The sequence below is a fragment of the Mesoplodon mirus genome, assembly GCF_964341445.2.
Source record: "Mesoplodon mirus genome assembly, chromosome: 11".
Taxonomy (NCBI): Eukaryota; Metazoa; Chordata; class Mammalia; order Artiodactyla; family Ziphiidae; genus Mesoplodon; species Mesoplodon mirus.
Genome location: NC_138987.1, coordinates 21,237,819 through 21,255,772, shown reverse-complemented (window position 1 = coordinate 21,255,772; position 17,954 = coordinate 21,237,819). Strand labels below are relative to the sequence as shown.

At 37.6% G+C, this 17,954-nt stretch overlaps 1 protein-coding gene across 1 annotated transcript in view; it reads right to left on the bottom strand.

Annotated features, from left to right (window-relative positions):
* Positions 1-17,954, bottom strand: part of CFAP54 (cilia and flagella associated protein 54) — a gene marked incomplete at its 5' end in the record, with an annotated part of 318,667 nt that overhangs the window by 228,662 nt on the left and 72,051 nt on the right. Inside the window, 4 exons of the mRNA XM_082636308.1 lie at positions 10,141-10,262; positions 10,354-10,440; positions 14,453-14,579; positions 14,947-15,075. Of these exons, the coding sequence (XP_082492434.1) occupies positions 10,141-10,262; positions 10,354-10,440; positions 14,453-14,579; positions 14,947-15,075 (465 nt within the window). The remainder of the gene's footprint in view (positions 1-10,140; positions 10,263-10,353; positions 10,441-14,452; positions 14,580-14,946; positions 15,076-17,954) is intronic.

Here is a 17,954-nt window from a genome sequence, read left to right as displayed (position 1 = left end):
TGAGAAAAATATGACTACAGTCTCAATGGCCAAAAAGATATTTGAACAGTTTTTAAGATTCAATATTAATTAAAAAGAAATCAAAAGAGAAGTCAAAAAGTATCATAAGACTAATGAAAATGAAAACACAACATACTAAAATTTATAGGATGCAGCAAAAGTAGTTCTAAGAGGGAAGTTTTTAGTGAAAATGTCCACCTTAAGAACAAAGAAAGATATCAAATAAACAATCTAACTTCACACCTCAAGGAATGAGAAGAAGAACAAAAAACCTAAGTCCAAAGTTAGTAGAAGGAATAACAAAGATCAGAGGGGAAACAGAGACCATAAAGACAATAGAAAAGCTCAACTAAAATAAAACCTCGGGTTTTTTTGGTTTTGTTGTTGTTTTTGTTTGTTTGTTTGTTTTGTGGTACGTGTGCCTCTCACTGTTGTGGTCTCTCCCGCTGCGGAGCACAGGCTCCGGATGCGCAGGCTCAGCAGCCATGGCTCACGGGCCCAGCCGCTCTGCGGCATGTGGGATCCTCCCAGACTGGGGCACAAACCTGTGTCCCCTGCATCGGCAGGTGGACTCTCAACCACTGCACCACCAGGGAAGCCCAAACCTCGTTTTTTTTAAAGACAAACGAAATTGACAAACTTTTAGCTAGACTAATAAAAAAATAGAGATGACTCATATGAATAAAATCAGAAATGAAAGAGGAGACATGACAACTGATACCACAGAAATACAAAGGATCATGAGAGACTACTATGAACAATTATATGCCAACAATTGAATAACCTAGAAGAAATGGATAAATTCCTAGAAACATACAACTTACCAATAGTGAAATATCATAAAGCAACAAAATACGAACAGACCAGTAACAAGGAAGGAAATGAATAAGTAATCAAAAACCTCCCAATAAAGAAAAGTCCAGGACCAGATGGTTTCAGTGGCAAATTCTGCCAGAAATTTAAAGAATTAATGCCAATGCTTCTCAAACTATTCCAAAAAACTGAAGAGAAGGGGACACTTAAAACTGATTAAGCACTGTCCTTGGTGGCAAGGACAGTGCTTTATCTCTTTGGGCTCAATAAATATGTTTTGACTGAAAGACATAAGAAATTATAAAAGAGGAAGATGATCTTTACTATAATTCATTTTAAGACATCATGTCTAAAACGTCCTGATTGGGTCTTGACCAATTTTAACTTGAGACCCCCTAATTCAGATCCCATGGTCCAATTTGAAATAGATTAATAAACGTATTAAAGTTTTAAGTGAAAGGTAACAAGAGAAAAGTCTAAGACAGAGTCCTTGATTTAGGTAAATCAGATAAGTTCTCTAATAGAAGGTAGACCTAATGCTAGTTAGAAATTAAAATCCTAACTTAGCGAGGTAAATCACTGAGCTGCTAATAAAATTCCACCTACAAGAAAGTGATTACTATACTAATTCAAAAAGATATATGCACTCCCATGTTCACTGCAACATCATTTATAACCTAAATGTGCACCACTGGAGGAATGGATAGAGAAAATGTGAGATGGATGGATAAATAACGGAATTTTATTCAGCCATTTAAAAAAATGAAATCTTGCCATTTGCAACAACATGGATGGATCTTGAGGGCATTATGATAAGTGAAAGAAGCTAGACAGAGAAAGATAAACACCATATGATCTCATGTATATGTGGAATCCAACAAAAAAAACAAAACAAAAACCAAGCTCACAGATGCAGAGAACACATTGGTGTTTGCCAAAGGTAGGGAGTTGGGGGTGGGCAAAAATGGGTGAAGGGGGTCAAAAGGTACAAACTCCTGGTTATAAAATAAATAAGTCATGGGGATATAATGCACAGCATGGTGAATATAGTTAATGCTGTATTGTATATGTGGAAGTTGCTAAAAGTGTAGATCTTAAAAGTTCTCATCACAAGAAAAAATGTGTAACTGTATGGCAACAATTACATAAGTTAATAATATATTATTAATACATAGTAACATAAGTTAACAAGACTTGTGATGACCATTTAGCAATATATATAAAAATGGAATTATGACGTTGTACACCTGAAACTAATACAATGTTGTCTATTATACCTCAATTAAAGAAAAGAAAGTGATTAGGGTTTTTTTTAAAGGGGGTTCCTCAAGTAGGAGGAGGAAATATCACCAGAAAAGAAGACCCAAAAAATCAAGATAGAAAAATTTGCATGAAACCAGCTCTACTTAATTGTGAAAGAGAAAGTATTATCAATATGGATATGACTTGCCTATCCATTGCCAACATGTTGCCTAATATGTCTAACAAAACATGTTTTGTTTGTTCCATATCTTTATTGGAGTATAATTGCTTTACAATGTTATACTAGTTTCTGCTGTATAACAAAGTAAATCAGCTATATGTATACGTATATCCCCATATCTCCTCCCTCTTGAGTTTCCCTCCCACCCTCCCTTTCCCACCTCTCAAGCATAGAGCTGATCTGCCTGTGCTATGCAGCAGCTTCCCACTAGCTATCTGTTTTACATTTGGTAGTGCATATATGTCAATGCTACTCTCTCACTTTGTCTCAGCTTACCCTCCCCCCTCCCCGTGTCTTCAAATCCATTCTCTATGTCTGTGTCTTTATTCCTGTCCTGCCCCTAGGTTCACTGGTACCGTTTTTTTAGATTCCATATATGTGCATTAGCATACAGTATTTGTTTTTCTCTTTCTGACTTACTTCACTCTGTATGACAGTCTCTAGGTCCATCCACCTCACTACAAATAATTTCATTTCTTTTTATGGCTGAGTAATATTCCATCGTATATATGTACCACCTCTTCTTTATCCATTCATCTGTCGATGGACATTTAGGTTGTTTCCATGTCATGGCTATTGTAAATAGAGCTGCAATGAACATTGTGGTACATGACTCTTTTTGAATTATGGTTTTCTTGGGGTATATGCCCAGTACTGGGATTGCTGGGTCATATGGTAGTTCTATTTTTAGTGTTTTAAGGAACCTCAATACTGTTCTCCATAGTGGCTGTATCAATTTACATTCCCACCAACAGTGCAGGAGGGTTCCCTTTTCTCCACAGCCTCTCCAGCATTTACTGTTTGTAGATTTTTTGATGATGGCCATTCTGACTGATGTGAGATGATACCTCATTGTGGTTTTGATTTACACTTCTCTAATGTTTAGTGATGTTGAGCATCTTTTCATGTGTTTGTTGGCAATCTGTATGTCTACTCTAGAGAAATGTCTATTTAGATCTTCTGCCCATTTTTGGATTGGGTTGTTTGTTTTTTTGATATTGAGCTGCATGAGCTGCTTGTATACTTTGGAGATTAATCCTTGGTCAGTTGCTTACCATATGATCCAGTAAGCCCACTCCTGGGCGTTTATCTGCAGAAAACCATAATTCAAAAAGACACATGCACCCTGATGTTCATTGCAGCACTATTTACACTCGCCAGACATGGAAGCAACTTAAATGTCCACTGACAGAAGAGTGGATAAAGAAGATGTGGTACATATATACAATGGAATTTACTCAGCCATAAAAAAGAATGAAATAATGCCATGTGCAGCAACATGGATGGACCCAGATATTGTCATACTGAGTGAAGTAAGTCAGATAGAGAAAGGCAAATATCATGTAATATCGCTTATATGTGGAATCTAAAAACAAGGGTACAAATGAACTGATCTAGAAAACAGAAATAGAGTCACAGATTTAGAAAACTTATGGTTACCAGGGGGGAAAGCGGGGGGAGGGATAAATTGGGAGATTGGGATTGATATATACACACTATTATATATAAAATAGATAACTAATAAGGACCTACTGTATAGCACAGGGAACTCTACTTAATACTCTGTGATGACCTATATGGGAAAAGAATCTAAAAAAGAGTAGATATATGTATATGAATAACTGGTTCATTTTGCTGTACACCTGAAACTAACATAACATTGTAAGTCAACTATACTCCAATAAAATATTTTTAATTAAAATAAGCTATAAGGATATATTGTACAACACAGGGAATAAAGCCAATACTTTATAATAACTATAAATGGAGTATAACCTTTCAAATTTGTGAATCACTAAATTGTACACCTGTAACATATTATATTGTAAGCAACTACACTTCAATTTTTTAGAAAACATATTGTTTTATTGCCACAAAACAATAGTACTGAAGTCCAAAGCACTATTGTCTGAATGCAAATCTTTCTGCCTATGGTTTCCACTAGAGAATGTGTGACCTGCCACTTTTTACAAGTTACTCAAGGCTTATGATGACAGATTGACATTAAGTACATTTGAAAATGACTTAACATCCACAGTGCAGCAAAACACTTGCAGAAAGATGTAATGCAATCTGGAAGGCCGTAATTAGGACACACCTAAACAACTATCACAAGACTGGAATGATAAAGTACTATATGTATTACTCATCTAGTAGATCTCCCGAGGTATATTCTGGGTTCTCAACAATATTATGTACATTTCAGAAGAAGATGAAAAGTAGGTTGTCATATCCAAGAATCCTGGCAAAGAATATTGCTGAGAATAAAATATACGCTTTATAAGATCTAAGAGAAAAGACAGAAAGAAATGTGTAGTTTGATAGAGAAAAATATATCTAAAGCACCAAAAATCATACTGATATGACAAAATAGACTATTCCAGAGTGCTTAAATTAGAAGATAAAATAGTAGTAATAATAATGGCTAACATTTATTGACTGTTTATTCTATGCCAAATGCTAAGCATTTTATAGGCATCATTTCATTGAATCTTCCCAAAAACACCCATTTTACAGATGAAGAAATTAAAACAGAGCATGGGTAACTTGACCTTGGTCATACAGCTAGTCAGCGGCAGTACCAAAACTCTAATCCAAGACCCTTATACGCCTAACCATTATGATTTCTTGTCTTAATACAAAGTGAAGTTAAAAAGAAGCATGGAGGGCCTCCCTGGTGGCGCAGTGGTTGAGAGTCCGCCTGCCGATGCAGGGGATACGGGTTCGTGCCCCGGTCTGGGAGGATCCCATATGCCGCGGAGCAGCTGGGCCCGTGAGCCATGGCCGCTGGGCCTGCGCATCCGGAGCCTGTGCTCCGCAACGGGAGAGGCCACAACAGTGAGAGGCCCGCATACCGCAAAAATAAAAAATAAAAAAAAAATAAAAAAATAAAGAAGCATGGAGAGGCAACCAGAGATGAAGTTTTCTATGCAATAACGTCAAAATATTTAAAAGAAAAAAGTCCTAAAATGTAAATATTCTAAAATCTCTGTCAGTAGTTTGAAGACTGCGGGTCAAAACATGACCTCAAAAGAGGGGGGTTAGAATCAAAAAGGGTTTTACTCTTTATGAGGAAGACTTCAGCATGGAACAATTAAAAAGAACTGAGAAGATCTCTGAAGAATATTGGCTTACATATATTTTTCCTAAAAAAAGCAAATAGAATTAATTTGACTAAAATGTTAAAAAATAGGAAAAATCATTTCACTTGGTAATCCAATTACTGCTAACATAGTTAATACAATGGTATTTAGGGGCCATCAAGATGTAAATTCAGGAAGTATTAGAGCCAGGAGTGATGAGAACTTCTAGTGGCCTGGGCTTCTTTTTTTTTTTCTGGTACGCGGGCCTCTCACTGCTGTGGCCTCTCCCGCCGTGGAGCACAGGCTCCGGACGCGCAGGCTGAGCGGCCATGGCTCACGGGCCCAGCCGCTCCGCGGCATGTGGGATCCTCCCGGACTGGGGCACGAACCCGTGTCCCCTGCATCGGCAGGTGGACTCTCAACCACTGTGCCACCAGGGAAGCCCGGCCTAGGCTTCTTCATGAGTTCTGGTTTCAAATTAGGACCATAAAATTAGATTCTGTGTTGATTATAAACAATAATCCGCTAATCTATAATGCTCCTTTGCTTAGAGTTGAAGCATTATGACTGGATTTCGGAACTGCTAAAATCATGTCAATTATTGATTTAAGTTTCAACATACAGTCCTAGGGGAACACTAGATGCATCAGTTAGGGCTCTTTGCAACAGAAGCAACAGCAACATGAGGCTTGGAGCACAGCAGGTCCGGAGAGGCAAGAGGGTCTACAGAACACAACTAACATAGTCTAATCAGGACACAGGCATTGGAATGAATGAATGCCAACTACTTTTTGTCTTTTTATCCCTCTGTTCAAGATTCAGATTCCGAGGAGGGAGCAACCAATCAGCCTAGCTTGCATCACCAGTCCTCCTCTTGGCTGGCAGAGAAGAGAGGCCCTGAAAAGTCCTACCTGATTTCTTCTAGTGGGGAAGAAGAAATTCCTCCAAAGGTGATGTTTGGAAGAGGGAAATAAATGCTGGACAGAAAACAACAGTATACAACCCTGCCCTGGTACCCTTAGCACCTGGATTGAGTAGTATTCCTGCCTCTTCCCAGTGAGGAATTGCTCCGCAAAGATGGTGAATGTTGGGCTGCTGGACTATGAAGTGAACTAGGAGTGATGATCATAAGCCATACGCTGATTCCTCTATTTATCAGAAGTAGAAAATCAGGGACATCTCAGGCTGGTTCTAGGTGCAATCCATTAAAATAAATCTGAGGTATAATGTGTAAAATGCCAATATGGACTTCCAGAAGTCAAATAACTGAGACATGAAAATGAGAAAAATAAAGCCCCACAATCAAGAAGAAAAGCCAGCCATCTCTTTTGGAAGGCTAACGGGTTCTTATCAAAGGTTTGTCCCTCATCCGTGGCAACAAGCTAGTCCACCTTTAATGGACTTGGAATAAAACAGACACCTGATGAGAATATCCATCTCCACAAGGTCGGGAAACTTCTGAAAAACTAAAACAGGGTATGAATTATTTAAGGGTTCCGCAAAGACCCAGGCTTTTCAAATCTTTTTTATGGTATCAGGTGACACATCAAATACTGATTTGTGGATAATTTTATTACCAGACCGTGATAATGTAAAGCATGCTGTAATATAGCCCAAAAGAAAATGATTGCCAAGGGAATGAAATTTATTTGTCTTCTTTAAGGGAAGAAACTTTGGCAATTATTTGAGCCGTAACATGGTTGTTTATGAGAGTACCCTGAGGACTGATCATTAAGCTTTAACACTAGGATGAAAAATTGCCACGGAGGAGCAGAGGTGGCTATGGAAGATTTCAGGACTTCTAAATAAATATTCAACATTTCCCAGCTGGCGACAATTCTTATGGAGGACTCCTCATAAAAAGTAGAGCTTCTAAATGCCTCTCATGAGTCTAAGAGGATCTTATAATTTTTCTTAAGTTAAAATAGTTTCACTTAAGAAATAGAAGGAAAAGATACACAAGGAGAACATGAAAACTTCAGACCTCTCACATCTCCCGTGTGTTCCCAGTCACAGTGGTAGAAAGACAGAGACCTAACAGGGCAATGGGCATATTATGATAATATAAAGACAAGATTGCATCATAATAAAACAAAAGGGAAAATCCCAGAGGCTTTACTCTCTCTGGACTGTGAGAGGCCATGAGATGAGTCCTGAGAGAAACGGTTCTAAAAGAAAGATACGTTTTACTTGCCATGGAAACAGTCCTCCAAGCACTAGGCAGTAGCGAGTGGCTGCAGAAGCATCTGCTGAGAAAATGGATCTGAACCCCAGGAGTCTTCCAGCAGAGATCAGACACCACTTGGCCTGGTCAGCTGAGACTATCCAATACCATCATCAAATTCCTTCATTCAGATGCTGGAAATTCTAATGTAATGAGGCTCTCCCCTAATACTGCCAGGACAGACTTCCCCACCTTGAACACTGATAGCATCTGTTTATCCAGAATCCTCAGACTTCTTACGAACTAGAGTCTACTTTCTCTCTGGTCTCACCTCTTACCATCCTCTCCAAACACTTCCCTCCCCTTTGCCATTCCATCAAAGCTTCTGTTACACTGAATGACCTCTAGGACCACAAGCACTCTATGACCTTTCTAGCCTCAGGACCTTTGCACAGGTTGTTCTCTCTGTCTTGCATGTCCTTTCCACTTTTGTCTTTCTCTTTATCTGGATACTCCTGCCTGTCTTTCAGTATTCAACTTCATGTCACTTTTTCTGGATGTTTCTTCAAATATTCCCCACTGTTGGGTTAGGTATTCCCTTCCTGAATTCCCCTGGCACTCTTGCAATTAGATCACCTAAGACAATGACTCATAATCACCTACTTACACATCTATGTTCCCATAGACTGGATTTATCTTGAAGACAGAGACCACAAAGAGCAGGCAATCCATCAATATTGGTTGAATAAAGAAAGGATTTTTGTTTGTTTTTATCCCTTGTACTCAGCATAATACCAGGCACATAGTCAACTTGCAATAAAACATTTGCTGAATGGATCATAGGCACTCAAAAACATGTGTTGGATGAATGAAGTGATGGACTTACGATCAGGAAGTACTACATACCAGAAATCTAAAATTCCAATATTCTATTGCATTGGCCAAAAAGTTGGTTCAGGTTTTTCCATAACATCTTATGGAAAATCCAGAATGAACTTTTTGGTCAACCCAATACTTTCTAACTTCCAACAGCTATCCTTCTAGCTCTCTCAGATTCTGATTTTCTGGTCCCTGGCCTCATAGAGATGCCCAATCTCTTGATATCTCCATAGTCTACCAAGTCTTTAAAAGTCTTTTTTTTTTTTTTTTTTTTTTGCGTTACGCAGGCCTCTCACTGCTGTGGCCTCTCCCGTTGCGGAGCACAGGCTCCGGACGCGCAGGCCCAGCGGCCATGGCTCACGGGCCCAGCCGCTCCGCGGCATGTGGGATCTTCCCGGACCGGGGCACGAACCCGCACCCCCTGCATCGGCAGGCGGACTCTCAACCACTGCGCCACCAGGGAAGCCCAAGTCTTTAAAAGTCTTGATGGTGTTACTTCCTTCCCTACTCAATCTACACCCATTTTTCATTATGAACTTTTAACCTATACTTTCGTACTTTTTAAAAAAATCCAGTCCAGTACAAATTTCTACTATCACAAATATTCTACTGTCACAGCTACTAAGAATACACCAGGATAATATCATACCAGCATGCAGATGAGGCCACCTGAAAATCCATGGTCTTCAACCTCAGCCAGAACTTCAGGATGCTGACCAGTCCTTTAACTTAGAGTCAGCTCCCTCATCCATTCCTCTCCACTCTCCAATCACCTTCTCTCTCCCCAGTCCAACTAGCCACCCTCACTCTCCATGGCTGGCAGATTCCCTTGCCTCCTGTTTTACAGGTGATTGAGATAAGAAGGCATCCACTCAACTCTCTGCCTCCACACCAATGGACTTATTGAAATCTACATCTGTCTGTTCCTCCTTCCCTTTTGTATCAGAGGATGAGGTGTCCTGCAGCCCACCCTCCACTGAAGATGAATCACTTTACATGTGCTTTCAATCTCATCCCCTTCCCTCTTCTATTAGAGGACCCCACTATATGTCGAACTCGTCTTAAACTCTGTATCCTTCCCCTAGCTTTGACTTACTCTTTTCTTTCCCTTGTCAGTCAAGCTACTAGTATTCTCTACCTCATCATATGCCATTCATTCAGCCAACACAATCAAACTTTTGTGATACACAGGGGCAAAAATAAAACAGAAATGTGATTCCCCTCAGAAATTTAAACTCTAAAATCAACATACAATGAATAAGTAAGAAGACAGAACAATTTCCAGGTCAGAGAGAGACAACAACAGCAAGGCAATTGGTCCATAAATCAGCAATATCCAACTGAGAGAAGGTACTTTAGCCCATGGACTTTAAGTATTTTAGTTCCATAGTAAGGAATGCATTTATGCTGGCACAGTGTCACTTACATTCTATGATTTACCTCATTTTGAATCCTTCTGATTTTATTTAGCTCCCCATGTAAGGTCTCCCTGCAGAGAGAGAACCTCTCATTTCAGGAGAGTTCAGGGCTGGAGATACAGATTAATTTCCCTGCTTAGAACTATTGCACTTCATAAAGAGAAGACTAGACACGGCAAATCTAAAAGTTCATAATCTAATGTTAACGGCAACACATTATTTTTAGCAAAGAGAAATAAATCATTCATTTTTAACAGGGGTTGCATGTCAGGACTAAAAGGAGAAGTGATATATTGTTACCATCAAGAAGTTATGTAGAGATGTACAGGTTGCATCTTTCTCAAACATTAGAAGGGTTTTCTGCATCAAGTAAATTGCTTTGGATAGCTTATTCTTCCTTATTTTATTCATTACACTTAATTCTGTAAAAGCAAACAAACATTTCACCAAAAGGGCAACATAAAAACTATCTTTAAAAAATGTGGAAAGACAGTTTATCCAAAATTTAATTACCTGTAAAACAATCAGGACTTCCAGGTTTTTTTGGCTTTTCTGGACCTTTGGTAGATATATTTTTGCTAACAGTTGGAGTCTGGAAAACTGAAGATGAAGGAGAAGGAGAAGAAGAAGAAGAAGAAGAAGGAGAAGGAGATTGTTATCACAATTAGGTTTATGTTCAAGAAAGGAAATATTTTCTAAACACTAAAGAGTGACTATTTGTAAAATTATTGCTTTTTCTATCATGTCATCTTTTTTTCATTAATAGATAAAAATTCAAACAAATCTAATACAGTTTCATCATTAAATTCTTTTATTTGCTACTGTATAAGATCAAGAATTTTTAAATTATAACAATATTTGATTTTCTATTTCACCTTAAATAAAATTATCTTGAAGGTTGATAAATAGGGTCCAACCTACTTTTGTTCACTTTCCCTCTTCATAAACTTTTCAAAATTGCTCCATCCTTGGTTCCTGCGAGAGCCCTGGGTATCACATGAAGACCTCCATTCTCTTCTATCTGTGGCTGATAAAATCAGAGCCACTCTCAAGATTTTCAACTAACACACAAATTATTGCCAATTGATTGTGAGCAGTGAGAGATCCTCATGTGCAACTAGGACTGACCATTACGGTGGTCCAGGAAAGAGGTAGCAGGATGAGGGAGAAGAAGATAAAAGTATGCTGGTCCAGGCAGATGGAGAATATTGCACTGATTCTTGATTTTCCAGGTCTGGCCCTCAAGAGACCTGGCAATATATTGTTTCTCTCCTTAAAGGTACATGAGTGTACCTGTAGTAACCTTACAATAAACCCCTTTTATTGAGGTTTAATTATTTGTGCTAATGCACATGAGTCACCATGGGATGATGACTGATTGATGAAAAGATGCCAAAAGACACCGTTAAAGGATATAAGGTTTCTTTAATGGCAAAGGATAAGGAAATTTATCTTCATGGAAATAGCAACACAAAGAGGAAAATAATGCGTCTTTCTCTCCGTACCTAGGGTATTATAAATGCTAATTAAGTGATAGCTCTCATGATTATAATCACTGGAGATAAGAAGGATGAGATTGCAAGAAAACACTGAATGCCCAATACAGGAGTCACATTTAAATGCCACAGTCATCAACAGACAACCACTGTAAAGTTCTTGAATAAGAATGACAAAAGCAGTATTTAGGCAACATTAGTCAGACAGCAGCATACAAGAGTGAAGAATGACAGGAGAAAAAAAGTGATAATCTGTGCTAGGGTGGCAGTTCAATAAAGCAGAGAAAAACATCAAGCAGATCCAGAGCGACTGCAAAGAATAACTAATCCTATGTAAATATATATACACACACACACACACACACACACACACACATATATATATATAGAGAGAGAGAGAGAGTCAACTACAAACTGGCACTTGCCATCGACCTCTACAAGGATTAGATCACGTGCTGCTGCAGCTGCCTACTTCCAACATCCCCTGAAAGGAGCTCAGGGTGGAGAGCAGAAATGAGGCCCTGTGTGCTCCGGGAAAAACTGGTAGAACAGGTCTTCAGATAGTTAGGTATTTTCAGGAGTTGATTTTATGAGCCCAATTCTTGTATCCCCTCATATCTAGAAAAGCACTAAAATCTTTCATGGTGACGTCTGCTCCTCGTGACTAGCAGAAACCTTCTGCAAAAAGATATGTGCTTCATTGCGTGTACTCCCCCCCTTCACCAAAATCACATCTATGCTGACCTTCCCCCCACCTCTTTGGAGCAGTTCCTCAGAGCTCTCTGAGATGCTGTCTCCCAGGCTATAGTCCTCATTTTGCCCCCAATAAAACTTAACTTGCACCTCTCAGGTTGTGCATTTTTTTAAAGTCGGTTATCTATATATAGGTATATAGGTATCTATAGATATATCCAAAATATATAAAAAACTCAAGCCATTTAATAATAAAAAAAATCTGATTTTAAAATGGGCAAAGGAACTAAATAGACATTTTTCCAAAGAAAATATACAAATGGTCTACTAGTGCATGAAAAGATGCTTAACATCACTAATCATCAGGGAAATGCAAATCAAAACCACAATAAGATATTACCTCACACCTATTAAAATGGCTATTATCAAAAAAGACAAAAGATAATAAACATTGGCGAGGCTGTGGATTAAAGGATACCCTTATACACTATTGGTGGGAATGTAAATTGGTTAAGCCACTATGGAAAACACTATGGAGGTTTCTCAAAAAATTAAAAATAGAACTACTATATGATCCAGCAATCTACTTCTGGGTATATCTCCAAAGGAAATAAAAACAAGCTCTTAGAGATATCTACAGTCCCATGTTCATTGCAGCATTATTCACAATAGCTAAGATATGGCAACAACCTAAATATCCATCAGTGGGTGAACGTATAAAGAAGATGTGACACACACACACACACACACAGTGGAATATTATTCAGTCAGGAGAAAGACATTTGCACTAATATGCATGGACTTTGAGGGCATTATGCTAGGTGAAATAAGTTACACAGAGAGAGACAAATACTGTATGGCATCCCTTATATGTGGAATCTAAAAAACCCAAACTCATAGAAACAGAGAGTAGAATGGTGGTTACCAGGGGCTGAGGAAGTGGGAAAATGGAGAGATATTGGTCAAAGGGTACATAAGATGAGTTAAGTTCTGGGGACCTAATGTACAGCATGGATCATAGTTAATAATACTGTCGTAGACACTTGTAAGTTGCAAAGTGAGTAAATCTTGAATGTTCTCATCCCAAAAATAGAAACGGGAATTATGTGACATGCTTGAGCTGTTAGCTAATGCTATGACAGTAATCATTGTGCAATATGTTAGTGTATTAAATCTAGACGTTGTACACCTTGAACTTACATAATGTGGTATGTCAATTATATCTTAATAAAGCTGAGGAGAAAAAGTCTGCACTCAAAAATTATTTAATTACCCACCATTTGATTAAATTTGTTTAGTTGTATATATGATGGGACATCTGAATGTATTCGACAGAGATCAGAAGTCATGTTAGGCTGGAACACTCAGTTCTATTCTATAATTACTCAGTAATTTAAAATGAGGAAGTGGTAGTTAAATGAATATTGACTATATAATCATGCCAGGAGTAACTTGGCTTTATCAAAATTTAACCTCAAACAGAAGAGGTTTTTCGACCTAATATTTTAAATCTTATCCTGAAACTTGAGTAGTTGTGTTTCTATATGCACACTAGAATTACTATCGGCATTTTTTTTAATGTTTTGACCTCTTTACCTAAATAATGAGGCAAAAACAACTTAGATCCAACTCATCTGTCCTCTCACACTGCTGTCAGAGATGTCTTTCTAAAATTTTCAATAGCTTCCAGGATAAAATATAAACCATTTAACCCTTCAAGATCTGTGATCTACCTCTCTAGCCTTATCTGTGTCAATCTCCCATGTGTGCTCTTTACTACAGCCATAAGAAAATTCCAGCAGTTTCTAGACTTCACCATATAATTGTTTGCTTCCACCTTACTAAAAGTTGCTTTCTCCATTCAAATTGACTGCCTCCTTCTCAATTTTCTTCATAAAGACATTTATGAAGATAAAGATAAAGATAGCTTTCTGGTCAACTATCACTTCTTCCAAGAAGCCATCCCTGACTTTCTTGACTGTTATACTCTTCTGTGTGCCCACAACAAACACTCTGAGCCCACTTCTACTGCATTTATTAACCCTGACTATTATAGTTGGCTTACTTATCTAGAAGCTCAAAATTGAAGGCTGTGTCTTATTTGGACCAAGCTTAATATGGTTCCTAGATTTGATAGAGACTCAATAAATGTTTGCTTCATTAAATTAAGAAGATATCAATAATTTACTATAACTCAAGCAATTTAATTTTTTAGAAGTTTACTGATTTGCTATGCAAGGTGTAAAGAAATAATGAAACATACCTATTGATATTTATCAGAGAAGTAAGAAAAAATAAAATAATGAAATTTATCTGGAAAACACCTAGTCAACAACAACACTGTTTACAAATTAAATTGATTCTGTACTTGAACTTGTCTTAAAACTGATTCAGAACAAGTTATTTGCTTTGATGGCTACTACCTTGCAATTGGTCAAGAAGCACAACGGCCACTCGGTGCTGGGCTTGAATTAGTTCAAGATGCAAATCCATTATGAAACTATTCGGTGTGACTGGTTTGCACATGTCTGCATCTATACAGTGGGTGTGCTTCGGTAGAATTGAAGTAAAAATTAAAAAGGCATATGGTTATCAAAACATACTAAAAACAACTTTGTCTTATTATCATTCAGGTTATCACTTTACTCTTAGCCCTTTTAAAGTCTGCTCACTTCTCAACTCTTTGCAATCTGGCTTAACACACTAAGAAATCTGCTTTTCAAGTTCACCAGCAGCCTCTTCAGTGACAGATTCAAAGACTCCTCACCCTCCTTGATTTCTTCTGGGATAAAGGGAATATATTTCTGGCCTATGAGAGGGAAGCAACCACAAACCATGCTTTACTTACCTATTTGCAAGGCCAGCCCTCTTCCTAGTTAAGTAAAATAAACCTAATGTAAGAGTTTCTCATTCTCACCATGGCATAGCAATGGTCAAACACTGATGATCCATTTGGCAAAGCAGTTAACATGCAATTTAAATTTATTCCAACAATGGCTTTTTCAAGAAGTTCATAGGCCAAAAATAACTGTTCCTCAGGTTTTTTCTAAAGGAATTTTATAAACAAAACAGAAAAACTAAATTTAAGGGAAAATCATATACAACACTTCCCAACTTTTTAACAATAATTCAAAACCAAATAACAAATTTAAATAGCCTATCCAAGATCAACGACATATTTCTTACTAAGTATATTTGTTTTTGATTAAACATGGAATACTATTAATAAAGGTAAAATAATAAATACAGTTCATCATTTTCCCAAATATTAATTAAACTTTTCAAAAACACGTATATAACTTCCTTTTACGGTTTTCAAAATTCTGATGGTACCAAATGTATAGGTAAATTTAAAAAATCTAACTCATAATTTGTCATTTTCACATACTTTATTTTGAAAGTTAATTTTTTTTGAATCTCTGCGCTGGAAATATAGACTTGGAGGCCATCAAATCCAATGGTCTACATTGTGATTTTCAAAAACTAAGTACCTTCTATTATAATTATCCTCACAGAGAGACAAATACAAAGAATAACATAAAGAGCAACCAGCTTTGTTCAAACTTTCTAATTTTTCATATTTTCTTCAGAAAATGTTTAGGAAATAAAGCAAACACATACATGCAGATCACTGAAATCCTCTGTATAACTGTTTATAGTGACTCTCCTCTTCCCTGCCCCTAGAGGTAGTCACTGTCCTTGAATTTGGTTGAATTTGGTTTTTAACCATTCTTTTGCATGTTTTTAAACTTTTACTACATGTGTATGTGTCCACTAACAATATACAATATCACTTTGCATATTTTTAATTCTCTTGTAAAATTCTGCAGTTCACTTTTTTCACTCAACCATATGTCATTGAAATCTTCTCCTGCAACTCAGTGTGTCAGTCAGGGTTTAGTTAGGAACACAGAGCAACTCTAGGTACTGCAAGCAGAAAGGGATTTAATGCACAGAACTAGAAGTGTCCATCACTGCTGGAAGGCCTGGGAGAGCAAAGATCAAGAAAGCTGTCAGTGATGAATTTACAGGAATCTAAGAATCCAGGAGGCAGGTGACAACCTCAAGTGTCTACCACGCTGAAGCAAGTGAATTGCAAGGGCTTGCTCAGCGAGGCTGGTCAATTAACTTCTTCCATCCGCCACTGCAGAATAAGAACTCTCTCTTCCCTTGTGTATTACAAATTCACGCAAATGCCCCTCACTGGAAGACTAACCTAGAACCGTAAGGAAATGAGATGGTGGGAAATGTAGTTCCAGGTTTTCCCCCTGTAGTGTGAAGGCGACTCTAGAAGTGGATGGCAATGATGCCAGGCTGACTCTAGTTCAAGCCCACTTTAGCTCACTCACCTTCACTGCTACGATGAAATGGTGTTGTGCTGAGGACTACATCACAATTCACTTATCCACTCTTCTGCTGATGGGCATTTAGATTGCTATTACTAAAAGTGTGCAATGTATTATACTAGTCTGATACTTCCTTTACAGTCCTTATACCTTTCCTTCTGCTCTTCTTTTTTCACACAGCTGTCTAAGGCCCCTAGGACATTTTGATCAGAAGAATGACAGATATCTTTAAGTTGTTACATCGATATAAAGGGACTGCTTTTCATCTTTTACCATAGGTGTAACAGTCATTAAAGGTCTTGAATGATACCCTTCATGGGATACAGAAGTTCTCTTCTATTCCTAACTTGTTAAGAGTTATTTTTTAAAAGGTGGTTGTTGAATTTCATCAAATGCTTTTGTTGCAGCTCTTTATCTAATGAGGTGGTCGTTATTTTCTCCTTTTCATCTGCTAATGTGGTGTACTGAATTATAGATTTTCTAATGTCAACTCATACTTGCATTCTGGAATATACATAACTTGATTACACACATTCATTAAAGATATATATAGACATGAATCTCCATTCAAGAATCACTGGCTCATAAACAACAAGCTCCTACCGTAGAGCACAGGGAACTATATTCAATGTCCTGTGATAAGCCATAATGGAAAAAAATAAGAAAAAGAATATATATATGCATAATGAATCACTTTGCAATACAGCATAAATTAACACAACATTGTAAATTAACTATACTTCAATAAAATTTTTTTAATTAAAAAAAAAAAAAAGAATCACAGGCTCAGGGAGAATCACAACCCAAATAGTGTAAATTTGAAAAACAGACCTACATGAGGGCAGGTCCAAATTATGAGGAAGAGAGACTTTCTCCCATTTACTCCACTTTCAGTACCCAAATTGAGAAACCTCCCTACCAAATAGGCAGATATTTTTCTAGTCGACGGTTTCCTAAGATGAGTCTTATAGGCTCTGACTAAATATGTGAGTCAGTTCCAAGGCCCATCCTTCATGTGCCCAAGGCTCATCTCTTGTCCCTAAATGGCTGTTAATCTAAGTTTCTTTGTAACTGAGCCCATCAACCTACTGCAGCATCTATTCATAAACTTACCATTTTGGTTTTCAGTTCCCCTTTCTATTTTGGCCCCTGGAATTTACCTTACTTTCTTGTGAGCTCTGTGGTGTACTTAAGGATATTTGTTCAATTCTGTCCAAAATTTCTAGGTATTTTGCAGGAAGAGGGTTTTCAGGTCATCTAGTTCTCCATTTTGCCACAAACAGAAGTCTCTAAGGACACCTCTTAACACCAAGGAGCTTCAAAGACCCCACACACATGCCCACCTTCTGACACTGTCATCATCATCACCACCATCATCTTTGTCATCATCACAGCTAATATTGAATTAAAACATGTTCCAAGTACTGGGCTAAATGCTTTCTATGGACTAATTTTTAAATTACCATAATCCTATGAGGAACTTATTAATTATTAAAACTATAACCCATTTGTCAAAAATAGCTATGTATTCAGTAAACCTTTAAAGTAAGTTTTTTAAAAATATAATCACAATAGCACC